Consider the following 25,639-nt stretch of genomic DNA (forward strand, 5'->3'; position numbering starts at 1 on the left):
TAACTACTATAATACTGCCTCCTATGTACAAGAATATAACTACTATAATACTGCCCCTATGTACAAGAATATAACTACTATAATACTGCCCCTATGTACAGGAATATAACTACTATAATACTGCCCCCTATGTGCAAGAATATAACTACTATAATACTGCCCCTAGGTACAAGAATATAACTACTGTTATGCTGCTCCCTATGTACAAGACTATAACTACTATAATACTGCTCCTATGTACAAGAATATAACTACTATAATACTGACCCCTATGTACAGGAATATAACTACTGTAACACTGCCCCTATGTACAAGAATATAACTACTATAATACTGCTCCTATGTACAAGAATTCATCTACTATATTACTGCCCCTATGTACACAAATATTACTACTATATTACTGCCCCTATGTACAAGAATATAACTACTATAATACTGCCCCTATGTACAAGAATATACTGTAACTGCTATAATAATGCTCCTATGTTCAAGAATATAACTACTATAATACTGCCCCTATATACAAGAATATAACTATTATAATACTGCCCCCTATGTACAAGAATATAACTACTATAATACTGTCCCTATGTACAAGAATATAACTACTGTAATAATTCCACTGTGTACAAGAATATAACTACTATAATACTGCCCCTATGTACAAGAATATAACTACTGTAACACTGCCCCTATGTACAAGAATATAACTACTATAATACTGCTCCTTTGTACAAGAATACATCTACTATAATACTACCCCTATGTACAAGAATATTACTACTATAATACTGTCCACTATGTACAAGAATATGACTACTATAATACTGCCCCTATGTACAAGAATATAACTACTATATTACTGCCCCTCTGTACAGGAATATAACTACTGTAACACTGCCCCTATGCACAAGAATATAACTACTATAATACTGCTCCTATGTACAAGAATATTACTACTATAATACTGTCCACTATGTATGAGAATATAACTACTATAATACTGCCCCTTTATACAAGCATATAACTACTATAATAATGCTCCTATTTACAAGAATATAACTAATAATGCTCCTATGTACAAGAATATTACTACTGTACTATAATACTGACTCCTATGTACATTAATATAACTACTATAATACTGCCTCCTAGCTGTGAAGTTGTGTTTTGTGGATCTCATGTGTGGAGCAAGCCCTGGGAGGGGCCACCCTGGGCAGGGAAGCTCCCCAGGCAAGGCCCAGGCTTCCCGGCCTACACTGGGGCAAGCCTCCCAGGCTTCTACTGATGGGAATGTTAATCCCAAAGCCACTTTGAGACCAGTGAATGCAGCGAGCCAAAACTGCAGCAGTTTAATGAAGGAGGAAAAAGCTGTGACTAAAGTTTTGGGAGGAAAACCTTCTCCAAGCCCAGCAAAGAAGCAAGAAGGAAAAATGTCAGTGAGTGATGGAACACAGCAGAATGTGAAGTCATGTAGCTCCCCAGTCGGCAAGCAGCTCCTGCCTGGTGCACAGGTGAGATCAGCCCCAGCTGTGCAGATCACCTCTCCTGCTCCCAGGCAGAGATGGACGTCTTTGGAAAGACAGACAATGCAGAAGAGCCTACAGCAACAAGGCAGTATGACGTGGTCAGGATGCACACGGTTGCAATCAGGTGGCAGTGATAAACCTGCTGTGGAGCCTGCATCCAGCCAAGGAGCCACAAAACCATCCGTGGTGGAACTGCACAAGACTGTCTTCAAAAGCCCTGTACCAGTGGTTAAGACTAAACCTGTGGTGCTGGCGCGTGCACCCAAGCTGCAGCTATCGAATGAGATACTGGGACTTGTCCAAAAACTGGGTGAGTTACAGCAGCAAAAAAAAGCGCTGCAAATGGAGGTAGACTTTATCTATAGCCTAAAGACCACTAATCCTGCCAGTAATGATGCCTATAACCTGAGACTGAACACACTGGGTGTACAGCTGGCGAGTGTTGTGCAGGACACTGAATCTGTGCTGGAGAGCATGGGGCCCCTGGCAGAGACCTACAGGAACCGCGAGCAGTTCGCCTCCTATAAGCAGGACTGTGCTGTAGAGACCAGGACCCCTGATGTTCAGGACGGGACCCCCCAGCAGCGGACACGGCCAGTGTTACAGGCTGCCTGCTTCTGCTTCCAGGAGGGAAAACAACTGCAACAGCAGGCAGCTCAGTGTGAACAAGAACATACAGTTCAGACTCCAGCTGAGGCACCACAGGGCCCAGAGTGCCCCACACAGGAGCAGGACAGTATATGTGAGACTGTTTGTGCTGAGGCAGCTGAGTGTGATCAAGAGAGCACTCTGCAGACTCCAGCAGAAGCACCACAGGTCCCAGAGTGCCCCACACAGGAGCAGGACAGTATTTGTGAGACTGTTTGTGCTGATGAGGATGAGGCACAGACTGTGGATGGTGATGCTGTGCCCATGGGGTTGGGGTTTGGAGGGGTTTCAAATTCTGTTATGGATGTTGCACTGTCTGATAATGATGCTACTCATGATAATGTGAATGATATGTGTGACTATCCCCCTTTGCCATCTAGTCCACAAGGTGTGACAGCCCCCCCGATGCAGGCCCTCTCCCTGTCAGTCAGCCCAGTGTGACCCGGCAGGTGCCCCCCAGGAATGCATGGAGCCACGGCGCCCCATCCTTCACTCCTTCACTTCCAGCGCCAGGTACACCGGCCAGACATTCAAACGCATTAATGTGGTGCGGTATAAATACATAGGTGCCAAGGAGGATCTGCCACAACGCAGATATGTGGTGAGAGAGCTGCTATGCGGACAGATGGGTTTGTGGTAAATGAGATACTGGCAGTGTCTAATCTTCAGGACAGACAGGGCTACGAGGTCAGCTTCAAGCTCATGTCTGACCTGGATAGACTCTGGGCCAATTACCCCAAGTTCAGAGATGCTGAGGGCTGGAATAAGTTTGTGTTGGTTCCTATCTACAGGCCGGACACAGTCACAGTAAATATCACCTTCTGGAATGAGGCCGTTCCTCCACAGGACATCGAGGTGTGGCTCCGGAGACACTGTGACCTCATCTCTGGACTGACCAAGGTCAGAGATGAGGATGGTATCTGGACAGTGGGTTGGAGGGTCTTGGTGAAACTGCGGCAATATGATAATATCACTGCCCACTTACCCAACTCCTTCATTGGGAGGGAGAAGGGAAGATATTATTATCTTAGGCAACCCAGAAAGTGCTTCAAATGTGGTGGAAAAGGTCATCTGGCTAACGCCTGTACTGTGGTGAAGTGCAGCCTATGTGGGGCAATTGGCCATGTTGCTGCGGACTGCCAGGACATCAGGTGCAACCTCTGTGGTAAGATAGGCCACCCTCACAGGGACTGTCCAGACGCCTGGCACAACAGCTGCAGAGTCTTCCCTGATGAGTTTGTGATGGCAGGGGCAGAGGTTCAGGAGGATGAGGATGTGGTGGTAGGGTTACATGGGGAGTAGGATTTAATGTCAGGAGAGATGCTGACCAGCTCAGATGCCCACCAGGAGTCCACTCATGCAGCACCAGAGAAGCAGGGTGCAAAGGGGAACATGGAGGTCGTCCATCAGGTCCAGCAGCCTCAGATAGCCCCCCCCTTCAGCATCACTGTCTGTATCTGATGACTGGAGCATTAATCAAAATAAAAGGAAGAAAAATAACACATCCTCCCATAAACCTGAGGCAGAATATGACACTGGTCAGATTGCTAGTAAGAAGGTTCAGAATTTTGCAGGAGTGATGGTCGTGTCCAACAAGTATGGAGTTTTATCTGAGTCTAATGATGACGATTATGAGAAAGAGTTGAGGAAAGTTGATGTTGAGTGTGACGGGGACATAGAGGACCATCCCCCGCCAAAACGGAAGCCCTTATTTGTAGACCCTCAGATAGAGTCTGGCATGAACACCGGTGGTGAACAGAACATCTCTGACTCATGATGATGGCTGTTACTCTGCTCCTTCTATATTGTGTTGTGATGGCAGGGTTCTCATTGACAGTGACATCGAGTAATGTGAATAGCATTAAGCTGAGGAGTACGAGACACGCGGTGTATGAACATCTCACATATCTGGACACAGATGTCATCTTCCTGCAGGAGACACGACTGACATCTCTGGGGCTTATGAGAGAGGTTGAGAGGGAATGGCGGTCCGGTCCTTCTTTCTGGTCACTGGCTGTGGAGCCTTACGCCGGGGTCGCTGTCCGGTTTAACACCAATGATGTGACTGTGCATAGGATGACGGAGGTGGTCATGGGAAGATGTCTGGTCCAGGAAGTCACTATCCATGGTAGGCGACTCCGGCTTATTAACATCTATGGGCCACAGATGGTGACTGACAGGATCCAGCTGTTTAATGATGTCAAGCCTTACCTCTTCACTTATCTTCCAGTGGTGATGGCGGGGGACTTTAATGTCATACTGACATCAGGTGACAGCTCCTCAGGCAGGACAGTGACCAAGGACGTTAAGGTCCTACATAACGTCATAATGCAGGCAGGACTGACTGACGTTTTCACACAGGGTGGTCGACAGCCAAAATTCAGAGCAGTAGGATAGATTTTGCTTTTGTGAGTCCTACTGAGGCTGTCAGCGCCCTGAGTGAGAAGGTTGTCCCTTACTATGATCATCTGGCCTTGTGCTTCTCTCTGGGGACCTCTAACCGTCCGGACATTGGTAGAGGGTTGTGGAAGCTCAATTCCAGTCTCCTGGATGATGCCTATGTTCAAAGTCGTGTTCACTCCCTTATCCAGCTTCATCTAGACAGGGTTGACTTCTTCAAGCAGGATATCAGATCCCTCTTAAAGATACTGTCAGTTAATAAAGGGAGGAATAAGTACAGCCAGTACCTAAAGCTGCGCAAAGAATTGGAGTCACTGTATTCGGAGGGCGGGGATGACAAAGTGAAGATCGACCGGCTGAAATCTGAGATAAGGCAGTATCAGTATAGCAGGTACACCTCCCTGGTTCTTGAACGGGATTATGGGTCCTTAGGGCCCCTGACCCCTTTGAGAATTGCAGGGAGAGGGTGGCCAAAAAAATGGTCATGGTTCTCATTGACTCCCAGGGTGTATTGCAGGATTCACGGGAGGGTATCCTAGAGGTGGTGAGATCTTACTATGCTGACTTATTTCAGAGGAAAGTTTTGGATAAAGATAAAATGGCTCAATTCTTGAAGGCAACTGCAGTGCCTGATACTAATGATCTGGGCTTTTCTCCTTTGATAGCAGAATTAACGGTGGAGGAAGTTAAGGAGGCTATTGATAACTTATATCTGAAGAAGGCACCAGGTCCAGATGGTACAACAGCAGAATTTTATAAGAAATTCAGAGACCTCCTGGCTCCAATCCTCGTGGATGTGTTTAGAAATTGTCTAGAAAATCACCTGATGCCTCCATCCATGAAAGTGTCCTCGCTAATTCTGCTGTCTAAAGGTAAAGAGCCGAGCGACATCAATAACTGGAGGCCGATTGCCCTCTTGAATGTAGACAGGAAGATTCTAGCAAAGATCCTATTTTCTAGATTAGTCTGTTTGTCCCCGGCACTGTTGGCAGACTCTCAGTTTGGCACAGTAAAAGGGCGGAACATCTCTGGAGCAGTCATCTCGATACAGGAGATGTTTGAGAGATGTAAAGCTCTGCGGTGTGGGAGATATGTTGTTAGTCTGGACCAGGCTAAAGCCTTTGACAGGGTTGATCATGACTGTCTGTGGGCCACTTTGTCAAAGTACGGTATTCCGGGACAATTTGTGGATTGGCTGAAGACGTTGTACAGAGAGACGGTGAGCTTTCCTCTGATTAATGGTTGGCAGGGTGACACTTTTGGAGTTGGGGCGGGGGTGAGGAAGGCCTGCCCACTGAGTCCGCTCCTGTATGTTTTTGCCCTAGACCCGTTTCTGAGGTGATTGCAGGAGTGCGATTTTCAGGGGGTGCCGGTCCCCCACTGCCTGCCTCTGAATGTTGTTGCCTATGCAGATGATGTGACGTTGGTGATCTCCAATCCTTGAGAGGTGCAGATGTAATCTGCGTCCATCAGAAGCTACTCAGAGGCCTCCGGGTCTCTGGTCAACCTTGAAAAGAGTCAAGCTCTGTGGACATTAGATACTGAGCCCAGCTTTGATCTGCCGCAGTTTGCCAAAGCCTCCACCAATATTAAGATCCTAGGGGTTAAATGTGGGAGGGATGATAATGCCACGCTAAATTGGGAGGAGAAATTGGAAACCGGAAATGCAAATGTTCAGTGATGGAAGAACTGGAGGCTGATCTACAGAGAAAGGGTCAGAATGTTGAAGACTTACCTGGTCCCCGTTTTCTTGTATATCTCTGTCATTTTCCCTTTGCCAGAATCTTTCTTCAGCCTGTTCTTCCAGCTCTTGTGGGGGAATAGGTTGAACATAATAAAGAGGGGAATAACGTACCTTCGGCGGAGAGAGGGTGGGCTGGATATGTTGAATTCAAGGGTTTTCTTTGACTCCTTGTTTCTAAAGGTGAATTTTGGGAACATGGACTCAAACACTAGCTCCCTCTGGGTAAATAGTATCAGGTATTGGATATTGCCTTTTGCAGAATCTTGGGTGCGAGGCGTCTCAAGAGGAGGAGATGGACAGGTGACCACCTCCCCCAGTATCTGGACTACGGTCTGAAGTGTGTTAGGAGGTGGGGACTGGAGAAGTCTTACATTGAGTGCAGTACGAGAAGAGACCTGTATTCCCGTGTACGTAGGACTTTCTTCTACTCTCCATTTGTCAGGGGGAACCTGAAACATCTGTGTGTCTCTGATCAGAATTGTCCCTTTGGTTGTCAGCAGGAGGAGACTTTGGAGCACTTTATATGTAATTGCTGGAGAGGGAGGAAGATCTGGGAGGAAGTGTCAGATAATCTAAAAATCCCCAGACTGCGGACCCTAAAGTATCCTGACAATCTATGGTGTCCCCTCCACTGTTAGTAACATCAACAGAGAGAAGTTGTACATTATAATCAGTGTCATCAAATACTATCACTGGCACATGAGAACCCGGATGTCACTACACAATGAGCCCTTCGATCACACCGCTGCAGCCAATCAGGTTATGTCAGAAAGCCGGTGGATAAAACCACTAGAAGTTGGAAAGAGTTCGAGAAACATTATGTTATGGAGGAACGTAAAATTCAGTTAGGAAAGATGATTTTTTTTTTCTTCTTCTTTCCCCAGGTGTGGACACTTTATTTATGAATATGATCTGATTATTTAGGGCTGTGTATATATAACCTAAGTGATTTGTGTTTTGTAATGCTGGATGATTTTTGTTTTATTATAATTGTATTTGTTTGGTTTTATACTAAAAATTGCTACCTATGTACAAGAATATAACTATTATAATACTGCTCCTATGTACAAGAATATAACTACTATAATAATTCCACTGTGTACAAAAATATAACTACTATAATACTGCCCCTATATACAAGAATATAACTATTATAATACTGCCCCCTATGTACAAGAATATAACTACTATAATACTGCCCCTATGTACAAGAATATGACTACTATAATACTGCTCCTATGTACAAGAATATAACTACTATAATACTGCCCCTATGTACAAGAATATAACTACTATAATATTACCCCCTATGTACAAGAATATAACTATTATAATACTTCCAGTGTGTACAAGAATATAACTACTACAATACTGTCCCTATGTACAAGAATGACAACTATAATATTACCCCTACGTACAAGAATATAACTATTATAATACTTCCACTGTGTACAAGAATATAACTACTATAATACTGTCCCTATGTACAAGAATATAACTACTGTAATACTTCCACTGTGTACCAGAATATAACTACTATAATGCTACTTCTATGTACAAGAATATAACTACTGTAATACTGCTCCTATATTCAAGAATATAACTACTATAATACTGCCACCTATATACAAGAATATAAGTACTTTAATACTGCTCCTATGTACAAGAATATGACTACTATAATATTACCCCCTATGTACAAGAATATAACTACTATAATACTTCCACTGTGTACAAGAAAATAACTACTATAATACTGCCCCCTATGTACAAGAATATGACTGCTATAATATTACCCCCTATGTACAAGAATATAACTACTATAATACTTCCACTGTGTACAAGAAAATAACTACTATAATACTGCCCCCTATGTACAAGAAAATAACTACTGTAATACTTCCACTGTGTACAAGAATATAACTACTATAATACTACTCCTATGTACAAGAAAATAACTACTGTAATACTTCCACTGTGTACCAGAATATAACTACTATAATACTGCTCCTATATTCAATAATATAACTATTATAATACTGCCCCTATGTACAAGAATATACATACTATAATACTGCTCCTATGTACAAGAATATAACTACTATAATACTGCCCCTTTATACAAGAATATAACGACTATAATAATGCTCCTATGTACAAGAACATTACTACTGTACTATAATACTAACTCCTATGTACAATAATATAACTACTATAATACTGCCCCTATGTACAAGAATATATCTACTATAATACTGCCCCCTATGTACAAGAATATAACTACTATAATACTGCTCCTATGTACAAGAATATAACTACTATAATACTGCTCCTATGTACAAGAATATAACCACTATAATAACGCTCCTATGTACAAGAATATTACTACTGTAATGTAATACTGACTCCTATGTACAATAATATATCTACTATAATACTGCCCCCTATGTACAAGAATATGACTACTATAATACTGCCCCTTTATACAAGAATATAACTACAATAATACTGCCCCTTTATACAAGAATATAACTACTATAACAATGCTCCTATGTACAAGAATATAAATACTATGATAGTGCCCCGTTTGTACAAGAATATAACTACTATAATACTTCCAATGTGTACAAGAATGTAACTAGTCTAATACTGCTCCTATGTACAAGAATATAACAGTATAGAAGGTTACGAATAACATAATATTATAGGTAGATGGTTGACCCAGCTTAGGGGAAGGAATTTTTTTCCCTATGGAGAAATTTGGCTTCTACTCTGTGGGCTTTTTTTTCCCCAGGATCAACAATACAGAACAGCTGCACTAAAAATAGGCTGAACTAGATGGACATACGGTATTCCTTCAGCCTTCAAAACTATGTACTATAATACGTCCACTGAGTACAAGAATATAACTACTATAATACTGCCCCTATATACAAGAATATAACTACTGTAATACTGCCCCCTATGTACAGGAATATAACTACTGTAACACTGCCCCTATGTACAAGAATATAGCTACTATAATACTGCTACTATGTACAACAATACATCTACCATAATACTGCCCCTATGTACAAGAATATTACTACTATAATACTGTCCACTATTTACAAGAATATTACTATTATAATACTGCCCCTATGTATAAGAATATAACTACTATAATACTGCCCCTATGTATAAGAATATAACTACTATAATACTGCTCCTATGTTCAAGAATATGACTACTATAATACTGCCCCCTATTTACAACAATATAACTACTATAATACCTCCACTGTGTACAAGAATATAACTACTATAATACTGTCCTTATGTACAAGAATATAACTACTGTAATTCTTCCACTGTATACAAGAATATAACTACTATAATACTGCTCCTATGTACAAGAGTATAACTACTATAATACTGCTCCTATGTACAAGAATATAACTACTATAATACCTCCACTGTGTACAAAAATATAACTACTATAATACTACTCCTATGTACAAGAATATAACTACTGTAATATTTCCACTGTGCACAAGAATATAGCTACTATAATACTGCTCCTATGTCCAAGAATATAACTATTATTATACTGCTCCCTATGTACAATATACCTACTATAATACTGCTCCTATGTACAAGAATATAACTACTATAATACTGCTCCTATGTACAAGAATATAACTACTATAATACTGCCCCTATGTACAAGAATATAACTACTATAATGCTGCTCCTATGTACAAGAATATAACTACTATATTACCTCCACTGTGTCCAAGAATATAACTACTATAATACTGTCCTTATGTACAAGAATATAACTACTGTAATACTTCCACTGTGTACAAGAATATAACTACTATAATACTACTCCTATGTACAAGAATATAACTACTGTAATACTTCCACTGTGCACAAGAATATAACTACTATAATACTACTCCTATGTACAAGAATATAACTACTGTAATACTTCCACTGTGCACAAGAATATAGCTACTATAATACTGCTCCTATGTCCAAGAATATAACTATTATTATACTGCTCCCTATGTACAATATACCTACTATAATACTGCTCCTATGTACAAGAATATAAATACTATAATACTGCCCCTATGTACAAGAATATAACTACTATAATACCTCCACTGTGTCCAAGAATATAACTACTATAATACTGTCCTTATGTACAAGAATATAACTACTGTAATACTTCCACTGTGTACAAGAATATAACTACTATAATACTACTCCTATGTACAAGAATATAACTACTGTAATACTTCCACTGTGCACAAGAATATAGCTACTATAATACTGCCCCTATGTACAAGAATATAACTACTATAATACTGCTCCTATGTACAAGAGTATAACTACTATAATACTGCCCCTATGTACAAGAATATAACTACTATAATACTGCTCCTATGTACAAGAGTATAACTACTATAATACTGCACCTATCTACAAGAATATAACTACTTTAATACTGCTCCTATGTACAAGAATATAACTACTATAATACTTCCCCTATGTACAAGAATATAACTACTATAATACCTCCACTGTGTCCAAGAATATAACTACTATAATACTGCTCCTATGTACAAGAGTATAACTACTATAATACTGCACCTATGTACAAGAATATAACTACTATAATACTGCTCCTATGTACAAGAATATAACTACTATAATACTTCCCCTATGTACAAGAATATAACTACTATAATACCTCCACTGTGTCCAAGAATATAACTACTATAATACTGTCCTTATCTACAAGAATATAACTACTATAATACTGCCCCTATGTACAAGAATATAACTACTATAATACTTCCACAGTGTACAAGAATATAACTACTATAATACTGTCCTTATGTACAAGAATATAACTACTGTAATACTTCCACTGTGTACAAGAATACAACTACTATAATACTACTCCTATGTACAAGAATATAACTACTGTAATACTTCCACTGTGCACAAGAATATAGCTACTATAATACTGCTCCTATGTCCAAGAATATAACTATTATTATACTGCTCCCTATGTACAATATACCTACTATAATACTGCCCCCTATGTACAAGAATATAACTACTATAATACTGCTCCTATGTACAAGAATATAACTACTATAATACCTCCACTGTGTCCAAGAATATAACTACTATAATACTGTCCTTATGTACAAGAATATAACTACTGTAATACTTCCACTGTGTACAAGAATATAACTACTATAATACTACTCCTATGTACAAGAATATAACTACTGTAATGCTTCCACTGTGCACAAGAATATAGGTACTATAATACTGCTCCTATGTCCAAGAATATAACTATTATTATACTGCTCCCTATGTACAATATACCTACTATAATACTGCTCCTATGTACAAGAATATAACTACTATAATACTGCCCCTATGTACAAGAATATAACTACTATAATACTGCTCCTATGTACAAGAGTATAACTACTATAATACTGCCCCTATGTACAAGAATATAACTACTATAATACTGCTCCTATGTACAAGAGTATAACTACTATAATACTGCCCCTATGTACAAGAATATAACTACTATAATACTGCTCCTATGTACAAGAGTATAACTACTATAATACTGCACCTATGTACAAGAATATAACTACTATAATACTGCTCCTATGTACAAGAATATAACTACTATAATACTTCCCCTATGTACAAAAATATAACTACTATAATACCTCCACTGTGTCCAAGAATATAACTACTATAATACTGCTCCTATGTACAAGAGTATAACTACTATAATACTGCACCTATGTACAAGAATATAACTACTATAATACTGCTCCTATGTACAAGAATATAACTACTATAATACTTCCCCTATGTACAAGAATATAACTACTATAATACCTCCACTGTGTCCAAGAATATAACTACTATAATACTGTCCTTATGTACAAGAATATAACTACTGTAATACTTCCACTGTGTACAAGAATATAACTACTATAATACTGCCCCTATGTACAAGAATATAACTACTATAATACTTCCACTGTGTACAAGAATATAGCTACTATAATACTGCCCCTATGTACAAGAATATAACTACTATAATACTGCTCCTATGTACAAGAGTATAACTACTATAATACTGCCCCCTATGTACAAGAATATAACTACTATAATACTGCCCCTATGTACAAGAATATAACTACTATAATACTGCTCCTATGTACAAGAGTATAACTACTATAATACTGCTCCTATGTACAAGAATATAACTACTATAATACTTCCCCTAAGTACAAGAATATAACTACTATAATACTGACCCCTATGTGCAAGAATATAACTACTATAATACTGCCCCTATGTACAAGAATATAACTACTATAATACTGCCCCTATGTACAGGAAAATAACTACTATAATACTTCCACTGTGTACAAGAATATAACTACTATAATACTGTCCCCTATGTACAAGAATATAACTACTATAATACTGCCCCTATGTACAAGAATATAACTACTATAATACTGCTCCTATGTACAAGAGTATAACTACTATAATACTGCTCCTATGTACAAGAATATAACTACTATAATACTTCCCCTAAGTACAAGAATATAACTACTATAATACTGACCCCTATGTGCAAGAATATAACTACTATAATACTGCCCCTATGTACAAGAATATAACTACTATAATACTGCCCCTATGTACAGGAATATAACTACTATAATACTTCCACTGTGTACAAGAATATAACTACTATAATACTGCCTGATAAACAGGTATAAAATGTGGTGTACGTTTCTAGAACTTGTTAGAAAAATATTCAGAATTGAGAGTCCTCAGAGGTTGATACCTTTTAATGGCTAACTGAAAAGATGGTAACACATTGCAAGCTTTCGAGACTACTCAGGTCTCTTCATCAGGCATTGACTAATACAAAATCTGAAGTCACATATTTATGCACAACACAGCACAGAAAAAATGCAATAGATAAGACAAGTGACGTGAAGCAGAACTATCAATATGGGAGAGGGAGAAACATAAATATAAACATTGGACCAGTTCATAGATACTTAGAACTTGTTAATAATGATGTTATTTGTCTCATCTCTCTTGTCCTTCACATACAGTATATAACAGACAGACATCCCACTTATATAGATATTATGTATTGAAGCTTTTGGTCTTTGTTTTTGAATGTTTATTTTATAGATTATTTATAATTTTTTTTTTATTCATTTTAGTTTTTTTTCAAGTTTTGGATTTCTCATTTTTCCTTGTAAGTTTCGTGCAGTTTTTGTCCCGTGGGTCGGCGCTGTAGTCGGTAGTAAAACTACAAGAATATAAATAACGCTGCTGGAATTCTTGGGGGAGGGACGGAGCATTGAGCAGCTCGGTTGATCCGTTTATTAATTGGGCCTCTGGCGGTTTGTTCTTGGTGTGAGTAATATCCTGGTAAAATCCGCACTCAGCTAGAGGGTGCAGTCGGCGCCTGTCAGGGCGGCTGTATTTGTCAGTGATCCAGAAGGATCTCAAATAATTCTGCGCATAAGATTTAGAAATCCACAATCTTCTCAAATTGTTTTCAAATGTATCACCACCGATTATCATCTGTTACCGGCATCGGCCGGGTATGGTCACTTGTGGAGTGGACAGAGCGCCATCACCTGTATAGTGGCCACAGTGGGGTACTGCAGATCCACCCATATTTATTTGAAGGACACATAATAACATTTTAAATTAAAGTGGCAATATAAAATTGTAGATTTAACAAAAGCATGCCCCCATTTTCTATAAAACCTTCCACCATATGTTTTTTTTTATAAAAAATCTGAAACCGCAGAATGTTTCCAGAACATTATTTTACTGTAAGAGGTAAGTGCGCTTTTAGTAGCGGAGTTCTGCCCACACCCTGGACAATTATAGAGTAAAGCCGCAGCAGACTCTCTATGTGATACTAGCATTATATCTGCATGACACATAATGCCGGCTGCCAGCGATCGCCCTCACTGGGCAGATGCCACTCATACTGGGAATGTTCTGCACTGTGCACGGACATTACTGGGAAAAACTTGTATGGGTGGCGCCACCTAGTGGCCAAGTGTTAATGCAAAATTGCACCATAGATTTAGGCTGTAATTGTCAGTTCCTCTTTTTCTCACTTTTGTTTTCTTACACTTTTATTTTATCCTTTGTTGCTGATTCCTTGTTGCAGGTCCAAATCTTCGAATTACTATACCTTATCTCTGCGCAAAATTTATATATTTATGTACTATATATTTGTTCAGAGTATTCAGCCATTCAGACCATTCATCCTTGTCCAGTGTCAGACTGCTTAGCCTAGTTTTCTGCAGGCGTCACCATCATCCTGAGATCCCCTCTCACCATTGGGGTCTATAACCAGTAATGTCCTCGGTGTGCAGCGGTTACACCAGAGACAGAGTATTGGGGGCACGATCTGTACAGATAGAGGGGTCCCAGAATCATCTGCTCTCATGAACCCCATGAATCCCACATTGCTCCATTCCTCACATTGGGATTGAGAGGAACTATCACAGTTTTTTGCACAAGCTTTTGGGACTAAAAAAAAAATCCCTAGTTTTGGTTGGTAGAGTGTGCGGACCGAGCTCCGCAAATAGGGGTCAGAAGGATTTGTGAATTGCAACTTTTTTAACCCGGAAATCTCTCAACAAGGAGGAAGCGGCATAAAAACTTCAGGGAAAAAAACTTTTAAAAAAATACAGAGGCTCTGTTAAAAAAAACATTCTGAGCCACATTAAAGTTTTACTAAAGCTTAATTAGTATAAAGGTGAGCTGTGCCAAGTTTCCACAATAAATCTCTTCTGGTTTCTTCAGTCAAGATGCAGCAGAGCTGTGTTTGTTAGACCTCTTTCACACATCAGTTTTTTTGATCAGTATTTCATCAGTATTTGTATGCCAAAACCAGGAGTGTCTCCAAAACAAAGACCAGACATCAGTCTTTCAATTATATTTTTTTCTTGCTAAGTTCCATTCCTGGCTTTGGCATACAAACACTGATGCCAAATACTGACAAAATACTGACGTGTGAATGAGCCTTAACATTGTATCTCTTTTCTTACACACTTAACATTATGGCTGGTCCATACAATCAGGGCAACTGTTACCACCCACCTTTCGTGTCTCCCTCTTTCCTTATAGACTGTAAGCTTGTGAGCAGGGCCCTCTTTCCTCTTGGTATTTGTTATAATCTATGTGATTATTGCTATGCTGTAATGTCTATTGTCTGTACAAGTCCCCTCTGAAATGTAAAGTGCTGCGGAATATGTCGGCGCTATAGAAATAAAATTATCATTATTATTATTATTTCTTGTTTCCTTCTGTTATGATGCTGCAGAGCTGTGTTTGTTACAATGTATTTCTTTTCTTCGTTTCTTCTGTTATGGTGCTGCAGTGCTGTTTGTTACAATGTATCTCTTTTCTTGGTTCCTTCTGTTATGAAGCTGCAGTGCGGTGTTTGTTACAATGTATTTCTGGTCTTGGTTCCTTCTGTTATGATCCAGTAGAGCTGTGTTTGTTACAATGTATATATTTTCTTCTCCTGTTATGATACTGCAGAGTTGTGTTTGCTACAATGTATCTCTTTTCTTTGTTCCTTCTGTTATGGTGCTGCAGAGCTGTGTTTGTTACAATGTATTTATTTTCTTCTCTTTCTGTTATGATACTGCAGAGTTGTGTTTGCTACAATGTATCTCTTTTCTTGGTTCCTTCTGTTATGGTGCTGCAGAGCTGTGTTTGTTACAATGCATTTCTTCTGGTTCCCTCTGTTATGGTGCTGCAGTGCTGTTAGTTATGATGTATCTCTTTTCTTGGTTCCTTCTGTTATGGTGCTGCAGAGCTGTGTTTGTTACAATGTATTTCTTTTCTTCGTTCCTTCTGTTATGGTGCTGCAGAGCTGTGTTTGTTACAATGTATTACTTCTGGTTCCCTCTGTTATGGTGCTACAGTGCTGTTTGTTATGATGTATCTCTTTTCTTGGTTCCTTCTGTTATGGTGCTGCAGAGCTGTGTTTGTTACAATGTATTTCTTTTCTTCTCCTTCTGTTATGATACTGCAGAGTTGTGTTTGCTACAATGTATCTCTTTTCTTGGTTCATTCTGTTATGATGCTGCAGTGCTGTGTTTGTTACAATGTATTTCTGTTCTTGTTTCCTTCTGTTATGATCCAGCAGAGATGTGTTTGTTACAATGTATTTCTTTTCTTTGTTTCTTCTGTTATGGTGCTGCAGTGCTGTGTTTGTTACAATGTATTTCTGTTCTTGGTTCCTTCTGTTATGAAGCTGCAGTGCGGTGTTTGTTACAATGTATTTCTGTTCTTGGTTCCTTCTGTTATGATCCAGCAGACCTGTGTTTGTTACAATGTATTTATTTTCTTCTCCTTCTGTTATGATACTGCAGAGTTGTGTTTGCTACAATGTATCTCTTTTCTTGGTTCCTTTTGTTATGGTGCTGCAGTGCTGTGTTTGTTACAATGTATTTCTTTTCTTCATTCCTTCTGTTATGGAGCTGCAGTGCTGTGTTTGTTACAATATATTTCTTTTCTTCGTTCCTTCTGTTATGGTGCTGCAGAGCTGTGTTTGTTACAATGTATTTCTACTGGTTCCCTCTGTTATGGTGCTGCAGTGCTCTTTGTTATAATGTATCTCTTTTCTTGGTTCCTTCTGTTATGATACTGCAGAGCTGTGTTTGTTACAATGTATCTCTTTTCTTGGTTCCTTCTGTTATGATACTGCAGAGCTGTGTTTGTTACAATGTATTTATTTTCTTCGTTCCTTCTGTTATGATACTGCAGAGCTGTGTTTGTTACAATGTATCCCTTTTCTTGGTTCCTTCTGTTATGATACTGCAGTGCTGTGTTTGTTACAATGTATTTCTTTTCTTCCTTCCTTCTGTTATGGTGCTGCAGTGCTGTGTTTGTTACAATGTATTTCTTTTCTTCGCTCCTTCTGTTATGGTGCTGCAGAACTGTGTTTGTTACAATGTATCTCTTTTCTTGGTTCCTTCTGTTATTATACTGCAGAGCTGTGTTTGTTACAATGTATTTCTTCTGGTTCCCTGTTATGGTGCTGCAGTGCTGTGTTTGTTACAATCTATTTCTTCTGGTTCCCTGTTATGGTGCTGCAGTGCTGTTTGTTACAATGTATCTCTTTTCTTGGTTCCTTCTATTATGATGCTGCAGTGCTGTGTTTGTTACAATGTATTTTTTTCTTCCTTCCTTCTGTTATGATACTGCAGAGCTGTGTTTGTTACAATGTATTTCTTCTGGTTCCCTCTGTTATGGTTCTGCAGAGCTGTGTTTGTTACAATGTATCTCTTTTCTTGGTTCCTTCTGTTATGATACTGCAGAGCTGTGTTTGTTACAGTGTATTTCTTCTGGTTCCCTCTGTTATGATGCTGCAGTGCTGTGTTTGTTACAATTTATTTCTTTTCTTCGTTCCTTCTGTTACGGTGCTGCAGTGCTGTGTTTGTTACATTGTATTTCTTTTCTTCCTTCCTTCTGTTATGATACTGCAGAGCTGTGTTTGTTACAATGTATTACTTCTGGTTCCCTCTGTTATGGTGCTGCAGAGCTGTGTTTGTTACAATGTATCTCTTTTCTTCGTTCCTTCTGTTATGATACTGCAGAGCTGTGTTTGTTACAGTGTATTTCTTTTCTTCATTCCTTCTGTTATGGTGCTGCAGTGCTGTGTTTGTTACAATTTATTTCTTTTCTTCATTCCTTCTGTTATGGTGCTGCAGTGCTGTGTTTGTTACAATTTATTTCTTTTCTTCATTCCTTCTGTTATGGTGCTGCAGTGCTGTGTTTGTTACAATGTATTTCTTTTCTTCGTTCCTTCTGTTATGGTGCTGCAGTGCCGTGTTTGTTACAATGTATTTCTTTTCTTTGTTCCTTCTGTTATGATGCTGCAGTGCTGTGTTTGTTACAATGTATTTCTTTTCTTCGTTCCTTCTGTTACGGTGCTGCAGTGCTGTGTTTGTTACAATGTATTTCTTCTGGTTCCCTCTGTTATGGTGCTGCAGTGCTCTTTGTTACAATGTATTTATTTTCTTCGTTCCTTTTGTTATGATACTGCAGAGCTGTGTTTGTTACAATGTATTTCTTTTCTTCCTTCCTTCTGTTATGGTGCTGCAGTGCTGTGTTTGTTACAATGTATTTCTTTTCTTCGCTCCTTCTGTTATGGTGCTGCAGAACTGTGTTTGTTACAATGTATCTCTTTTCTTGGTTCCTTCTGTTATTATACTGCAGAGCTGTGTTTGTTACAATGTATTTCTTCTGGTTCCCTGTTATGGTGCTGCAGTGCTGTTTGTTACAATGTATCTCTTTTCTTGGTTCCTTCTATTATGATGCTGCAGTGCTGTGTTTGTTACAATGTATTTTTTTTCTTCCTTCCTTCTGTTAGGATACTGCAGAGCTGTGTTTGTTACAATGTATTTCTTCTGGTTCCCTCTGTTATGGTTCTGCAGAGCTGTGTTTGTTACAATGTATTTTTTTTCTTCCTTCCTTCTGTTATGATACTGCAGAGCTGTGTTTGTTACAATGTATTTCTTCTGGCTCCCTCTGTTATGATGCTGCAGTGCTGTGTTTGTTACAATTTATTTCTTTTCTTCATTCCTTCTGTTATGGTGCTGCAGTGCTGTGTTTGTTACAATGTATTTCTTTTCTTCGTTCCTTCTGTTACGGTGCTGCAGTGCTGTGTTTGTTACATTGTATTTCTTTTCTTCCTTCCTTCTGTTATGATACTGCAGAGCTGTGTTTGTTACAATGTATTTCTTCTGCTTCCCTCTGTTATGATACTGCAGAGTTGTGTTTGCTACAATGTATCTCTTTTCTTGGTTCCTTTTGTTATGGTGCTGCAGTGCTGTGTTTGTTACAATGTATTTCTTTTCTTCATTCCTTCTGTTATGGAGCTGCAGTGCTGTGTTTGTTACAATATATTTCTTTTCTTCGTTCCTTCTGTTATGGTGCTGCAGAGCTGTGTTTGTTACAATGTATTTCTACTGGTTCCCTCTGTTATGGTGCTGCAGTGCTCTTTGTTATAATGTATCTCTTTTCTTGGTTCCTTCTGTTATGATACTGCAGAGCTGTGTTTGTTACAATGTATCTCTTTTCTTGGTTCCTTCTGTTATGATACTGCAGAGCTGTGTTTGTTACAATGTATTTATTTTCTTCGTTCCTTCTGTTATGATACTGCAGAGCTGTGTTTGTTACAATGTATCCCTTTTCTTGGTTCCTTCTGTTATGATACTGCAGTGCTGTGTTTGTTACAATGTATTTCTTTTCTTCCTTCCTTCTGTTATGGTGCTGCAGTGCTGTGTTTGTTACAATGTATTTCTTTTCTTCGCTCCTTCTGTTATGGTGCTGCAGAACTGTGTTTGTTACAATGTATCTCTTTTCTTGGTTCCTTCTGTTATTATACTGCAGAGCTGTGTTTGTTACAATGTATTTCTTCTGGTTCCCTGTTATGGTGCTGCAGTGCTGTGTTTGTTACAATCTATTTCTTCTGGTTCCCTGTTATGGTGCTGCAGTGCTGTTTGTTACAATGTATCTCTTTTCTTGGTTCCTTCTATTATGATGCTGCAGTGCTGTGTTTGTTACAATGTATTTTTTTCTTCCTTCCTTCTGTTATGATACTGCAGAGCTGTGTTTGTTACAATGTATTTCTTCTGGTTCCCTCTGTTATGGTTCTGCAGAGCTGTGTTTGTTACAATGTATCTCTTTTCTTGGTTCCTTCTGTTATGATACTGCAGAGCTGTGTTTGTTACAGTGTATTTCTTCTGGTTCCCTCTGTTATGATGCTGCAGTGCTGTGTTTGTTACAATTTATTTCTTTTCTTCGTTCCTTCTGTTACGGTGCTGCAGTGCTGTGTTTGTTACATTGTATTTCTTTTCTTCCTTCCTTCTGTTATGATACTGCAGAGCTGTGTTTGTTACAATGTATTACTTCTGGTTCCCTCTGTTATGGTGCTGCAGAGCTGTGTTTGTTACAATGTATCTCTTTTCTTCTTTCCTTCTGTTATGATACTGCAGAGCTGTGTTTGTTACAGTGTATTTCTTTTCTTCATTCCTTCTGTTATGGTGCTGCAGTGCTGTGTTTGTTACAATTTATTTCTTTTCTTCATTCCTTCTGTTATGGTGCTGCAGTGCTGTGTTTGTTACAATTTATTTCTTTTCTTCATTCCTTCTGTTATGGTGCTGCAGTGCTGTGTTTGTTACAATGTATTTCTTTTCTTCGTTCCTTCTGTTATGGTGCTGCAGTGCCGTGTTTGTTACAATGTATTTCTTTTCTTTGTTCCTTCTGTTATGATGCTGCAGTGCTGTGTTTGTTACAATGTATTTCTTTTCTTCGTTCCTTCTGTTACGGTGCTGCAGTGCTGTGTTTGTTACAATGTATTTCTTCTGGTTCCCTCTGTTATGGTGCTGCAGTGCTCTTTGTTACAATGTATTTATTTTCTTCGTTCCTTTTGTTATGATACTGCAGAGCTGTGTTTGTTACAATGTATTTCTTTTCTTCCTTCCTTCTGTTATGGTGCTGCAGTGCTGTGTTTGTTACAATGTATTTCTTTTCTTCGCTCCTTCTGTTATGGTGCTGCAGAACTGTGTTTGTTACAATGTATCTCTTTTCTTGGTTCCTTCTGTTATTATACTGCAGAGCTGTGTTTGTTACAATGTATTTCTTCTGGTTCCCTGTTATGGTGCTGCAGTGCTGTTTGTTACAATGTATCTCTTTTCTTGGTTCCTTCTATTATGATGCTGCAGTGCTGTGTTTGTTACAATGTATTTTTTTTCTTCCTTCCTTCTGTTAGGATACTGCAGAGCTGTGTTTGTTACAATGTATTTCTTCTGGTTCCCTCTGTTATGGTTCTGCAGAGCTGTGTTTGTTACAATGTATTTTTTTTCTTCCTTCCTTCTGTTATGATACTGCAGAGCTGTGTTTGTTACAATGTATTTCTTCTGGTTCCCTCTGTTATGATGCTGCAGTGCTGTGTTTGTTACAATTTATTTCTTTTCTTCATTCCTTCTGTTATGGTGCTGCAGTGCTGTGTTTGTTACAATGTATTTCTTTTCTTCGTTCCTTCTGTTACGGTGCTGCAGTGCTGTGTTTGTTACATTGTATTTCTTTTCTTCCTTCCTTCTGTTATGATACTGCAGAGCTGTGTTTGTTGCAATGTATTTCTTCTGCTTCCCTCTGTTATGATGCTGCAGTGCTGTGTTTGTTACAATTTATTTCTTTTCTTCATTCCTTCTGTTATGGTGCTGCAGTGCTGTGTTTGTTACAATGTATTTCTTTTCTTCGTTCCTTCTGTTATGGTGCTGCAGTGCTGTGTTTGTTACATTGTATTTCTTTTCTTCCTTCCTTCTGTTATGATACCGCAGAGCTGTGTTTGTTACAATGTATTTCTTCTGGTTCCCTCTGTTATGGTGCTGCAGTGCTGTGTTTCTTATAATGTATCTCTTTTCTTGGTTCATTACGTTGTGATGCAACAGAGCTGACGTTGTTATATTGTATCACTTCTGGTTCGTTGTGTCAAGTATGTTTTGATGTAGCAGAGCTGAGCTTGTTACAATGTATTTCTACATGTTTCCTCCTGTATAGGCTCCTAGCAGCCACATCCTCTGATCAAACACTCGGTGCCGCCTATTGTCGCACACATGGATCTCATCAGCAGTGGAAAAACAGCAGAGTCGCCAGGAATGCGGCAGTGTCCGTGTACCGTCCTACGAAGCGGCGTCCGAGGCTTCCGCGTCTGATCAGCGTCTTTTCCGGTTGTGTCAGGAACATGTGCGCTGCACTCGCCGTGATTGCCGGATCTCACATACTTCACATTTTTGCCATTCGGGATCACTTTGGCGCATTAATCTCCCTCCCCCGGCGCTATTTATAGAGGATCCAAAATGTAATAATGCGATTAGATGAATCGTTTATAAATGGAAAATTCCAGACCAGATGAAAGAGGCGATGAGCACTTTCCCTTTTCATGTCTGGTCTGTGAATCAGTGGAGTTGTCAGCGCTGTCGTACAGTGCGGAAGTCCTCAGACCGCGCCAAAAATTATTCAACAGGCTCCAAGATTCACTTTGAAAGGGATAAAAACACCAAATGATGAGACATTCCCAAAAATCGTGAGAGCGGAGAAGTTTGGGGCCATTTGTGTCAGCAGTAAATCCGGATAATCTGCCATCAATGGGACCTGACAGCTGCTGGATTGGCGTATATTCTGGATTATCAGATGACGGATTAATGATTTTTATAGAATATATGAAATGACAGTGATTCTCCTTCATTGAATGCAAAATAATCCAATAGAAAGTGCCACCTAGTGGCTAATTATTACTGAAGATGATCAGCAGCAAAGCATCATGGGAGTGGTACAGCCCCAGTGTTACCACGTTACTCATTAATTACAATCTGAGGCAGTCGGCTCTGTGTCGTCGCTCGGATGTGGACGTCATAATTTATTTTTTTCACCGTGGATCTAAAATACATGACCCCCGCAGAGTAAGTATGTATGTAACACACAGGCATCAGCCATGGGGCCCAATAAAAATGGGGCCCTGGCTTGGGGCGTAAGTTACTGAGTCTCCTTAGTTCCCCATAACCAGTGCATGATCTCAAGGTGGGAATATAAAGTGCTCACCAGCCAGTAGACCAGGACCAGACATTCCAGTGCTCCACCATGCTTTACACATCCATTATACTTTCTTCAGGATTGACACTTTCTATGTAAATGACATAGTCGCGTTTCCAGCTCCATCCCATCATAAACGATACATGAAGATTTTGCTCAAAGCAGACATTTACTGTATATGCAGAATATTTACAGGATAACACCCATCATCCGCCTCCTCCCACCCCCTAAAATATATTCAGTCACGTGATCAAAATTATACAAAATGTGACCCTGTTTCCTGATTCTGTGACTTCTCACAGCTGAGGGGGTTGTTACAATGTGTCAGTGCAGGGTAGGTGGGATTGCAGGAGAGGATGGGGCTGTGCCTCTGTGTACAAATCATAGACAGTCATTGTCTAGACTGAGTACAAAGTAACAAACCCTCAGCTGTGCGGATCTGTCAAGGTCTATGGCGTCGGCTTCTGCATTGTGGGATCCGGATCTCCAGCCTCAGGGCGAATGGCGGATAAGTCTCAGGAGATGACGGAGATTTCATTTATGTCTTCTGTGCCGTCCGGCAGATTCTCCTTGTATGGTTCTGATTTGTCTGTTTCCCCAACTGTCATCAAAAGGGAAAACACAGAGTCAAAGCTGTAACACAAATCACAGCACGAAGACCCCCGCAACCAATGCACGTGACTGATGAGAGCGATGTGCTCCCTAAAAACTGCTGCTGGGCTCAGAGAATCACCATCAAGTGGATTTACTACTACTGACCCTACTAGCCGAACCCCACTATCCCGAATGCCACTAGCCGAACCCCACTAACCAGATCGCCATTAGCCAAATCCCACTAAACCGAACGCTAATAGCCAAACCCCGCTAACCCGAACGCCAATAGCCAAACCCCGCTAACCCGAACGCTAATACCTGAACCCCACTATCCCCAATGCCAATAGCCGAACACCACTAACCCGAATGCCACTAGCCGAACTCCACTAACCCAAACGCCACTAGCTGAACCCCACTAACCTGAACGCCACTAGCCAAACCCCACTAACCCGAGCGCTAATACCCAAACCCCACTTACCCGAACACTACTTGCCAAACCCCACTTACCCGAACACTACTAGCCAAACCCCACTTACCCGAACACTACTAGCCAAACCCCACTAACCCAAACACTACTAGCCGAACCCCACTAACCCAAACACTACTAGCCGATCCTGACTAACCCCAACACTACTAACCGAACACCACTAACCAAAATCCACAAATCCGAGCGCTAATACCCAAACCCCGCTAACCCGAACACTACTAACCGAACCCCACTAGCCGAACACTACTAGCCAAACCCACCTAACCCGAACACTAATAGCTGAACCCCACTAACCCGAGTACTAATACCGAAGCCCCACTAACCCAAACACTACTAGCCTAACCACACTAACCCAAACGCTCATAGCTTAACCCCACTGACTTGAACACTACTAGCTGAACCCCACTAACCCGAGTACTAATACCGAAGCCCCACTAACCCAAACACTACTAGCCGAACCACACTAACCCAAACGCTAATAGCCGAACCCCACTAACCTGCACACTACTAGCTGAACCCCACTCACCCAAATACTACTAGCCGAACCCCACTAACCCGAGCGCTGCTACTTTCACACATCAGTTTTTTGCCGTCAGGCAGGATCCGGCTATTTTTAGAAAAAACGGATCCGGCATAAATTTTGGAGAACTGTAGAAACGGATCCGTTTTTTTGCTGGATCCGTCTAGCAGGTTATATCTGTTTCCTGGGGGCTGGCCAATTGGATCTGAGCATGCGCAGACTTAAAAAAACGGATCCGGTGGCTGGATCCGTCTTTTTCTGGATCCGGCGCATTCCGGCGCCCATAGACTTTCATTGTAGCAAAAAGCTGGAAGCGCCGGATCCGGCGCTTCCGGCTTTTTCGCCGGAGACAAAAAACGTTACAGTAGCCGTTTTTTCCAGATGCCGGAATGAGACAAGTTGCCGGATCCGGCAAAAAACGGATGAAACGCAATGCCATCCGGCACGATCCGGCGCTAATGCAAGTCAATGGGGAAAAACTGGATCTGGCATTGCATTTTGCCGGATCCTGTTTTACAAAAAAAAGCCGGATCGCGCCTGAAGGCAAAAAACTGATGTGTGAAAGAGGCCTAAGAGCCAAACTACATTAAGCCGAGTGCTAATACCTAAACCCCGCTAACCTAAACACTACTTGCCGAATCCCACTAACTCAAACGCTAATACCCAAACCCCACTAACCCAAACACTATTAACTGAACCCCACTAACCCAAACACTGCTAACCGAACCTCACTATCCCAAACACTACTAGCCAAACCCCATTAACCTGAACACAACTAGCCATACTCCTCTAGCCCGAACACTAATAGCCGAACCCCACTAACCTGAACACTATTAGCCGAATCCCACTAACCCGAACACTAATAGCCGAACCCCACTGATCTAATCATATTTGGACAAACCTAACCCTACTAATCTAACCGTAGCTTTAATACCCTAACCCCAATAACCCGAGCGCTAAGGCTGTGTGCACATGCTGCGGATTAGGTGCGGATTCATCCGCGCGGAT

General features: G+C 40.2%; 1 protein-coding gene across 1 annotated transcript in view; it reads right to left on the reverse strand.

Moving 5' to 3' along the window:
• Positions 1-23,180: 23,180 nt before the first annotated feature.
• Positions 23,181-25,639, reverse strand: part of LOC141101083 (sodium/hydrogen exchanger 2-like) — a 153,411-nt gene continuing 150,952 nt past the window's right edge. The window contains exon 12 of the mRNA XM_073589917.1: positions 23,181-23,631. Coding sequence (XP_073446018.1) covers positions 23,546-23,631 — 86 coding nt within the window. The 3' untranslated portion in view covers positions 23,181-23,545. The remainder of the gene's footprint in view (positions 23,632-25,639) is intronic.

This window comes from Dendrobates tinctorius, unplaced genomic scaffold, assembly GCF_039654945.1.
Source record: "Dendrobates tinctorius isolate UK_male_01 unplaced genomic scaffold, ASM3965494v1 ptg000114l, whole genome shotgun sequence".
NCBI lineage: Eukaryota > Metazoa > Chordata > Amphibia > Anura > Dendrobatidae > Dendrobates > Dendrobates tinctorius.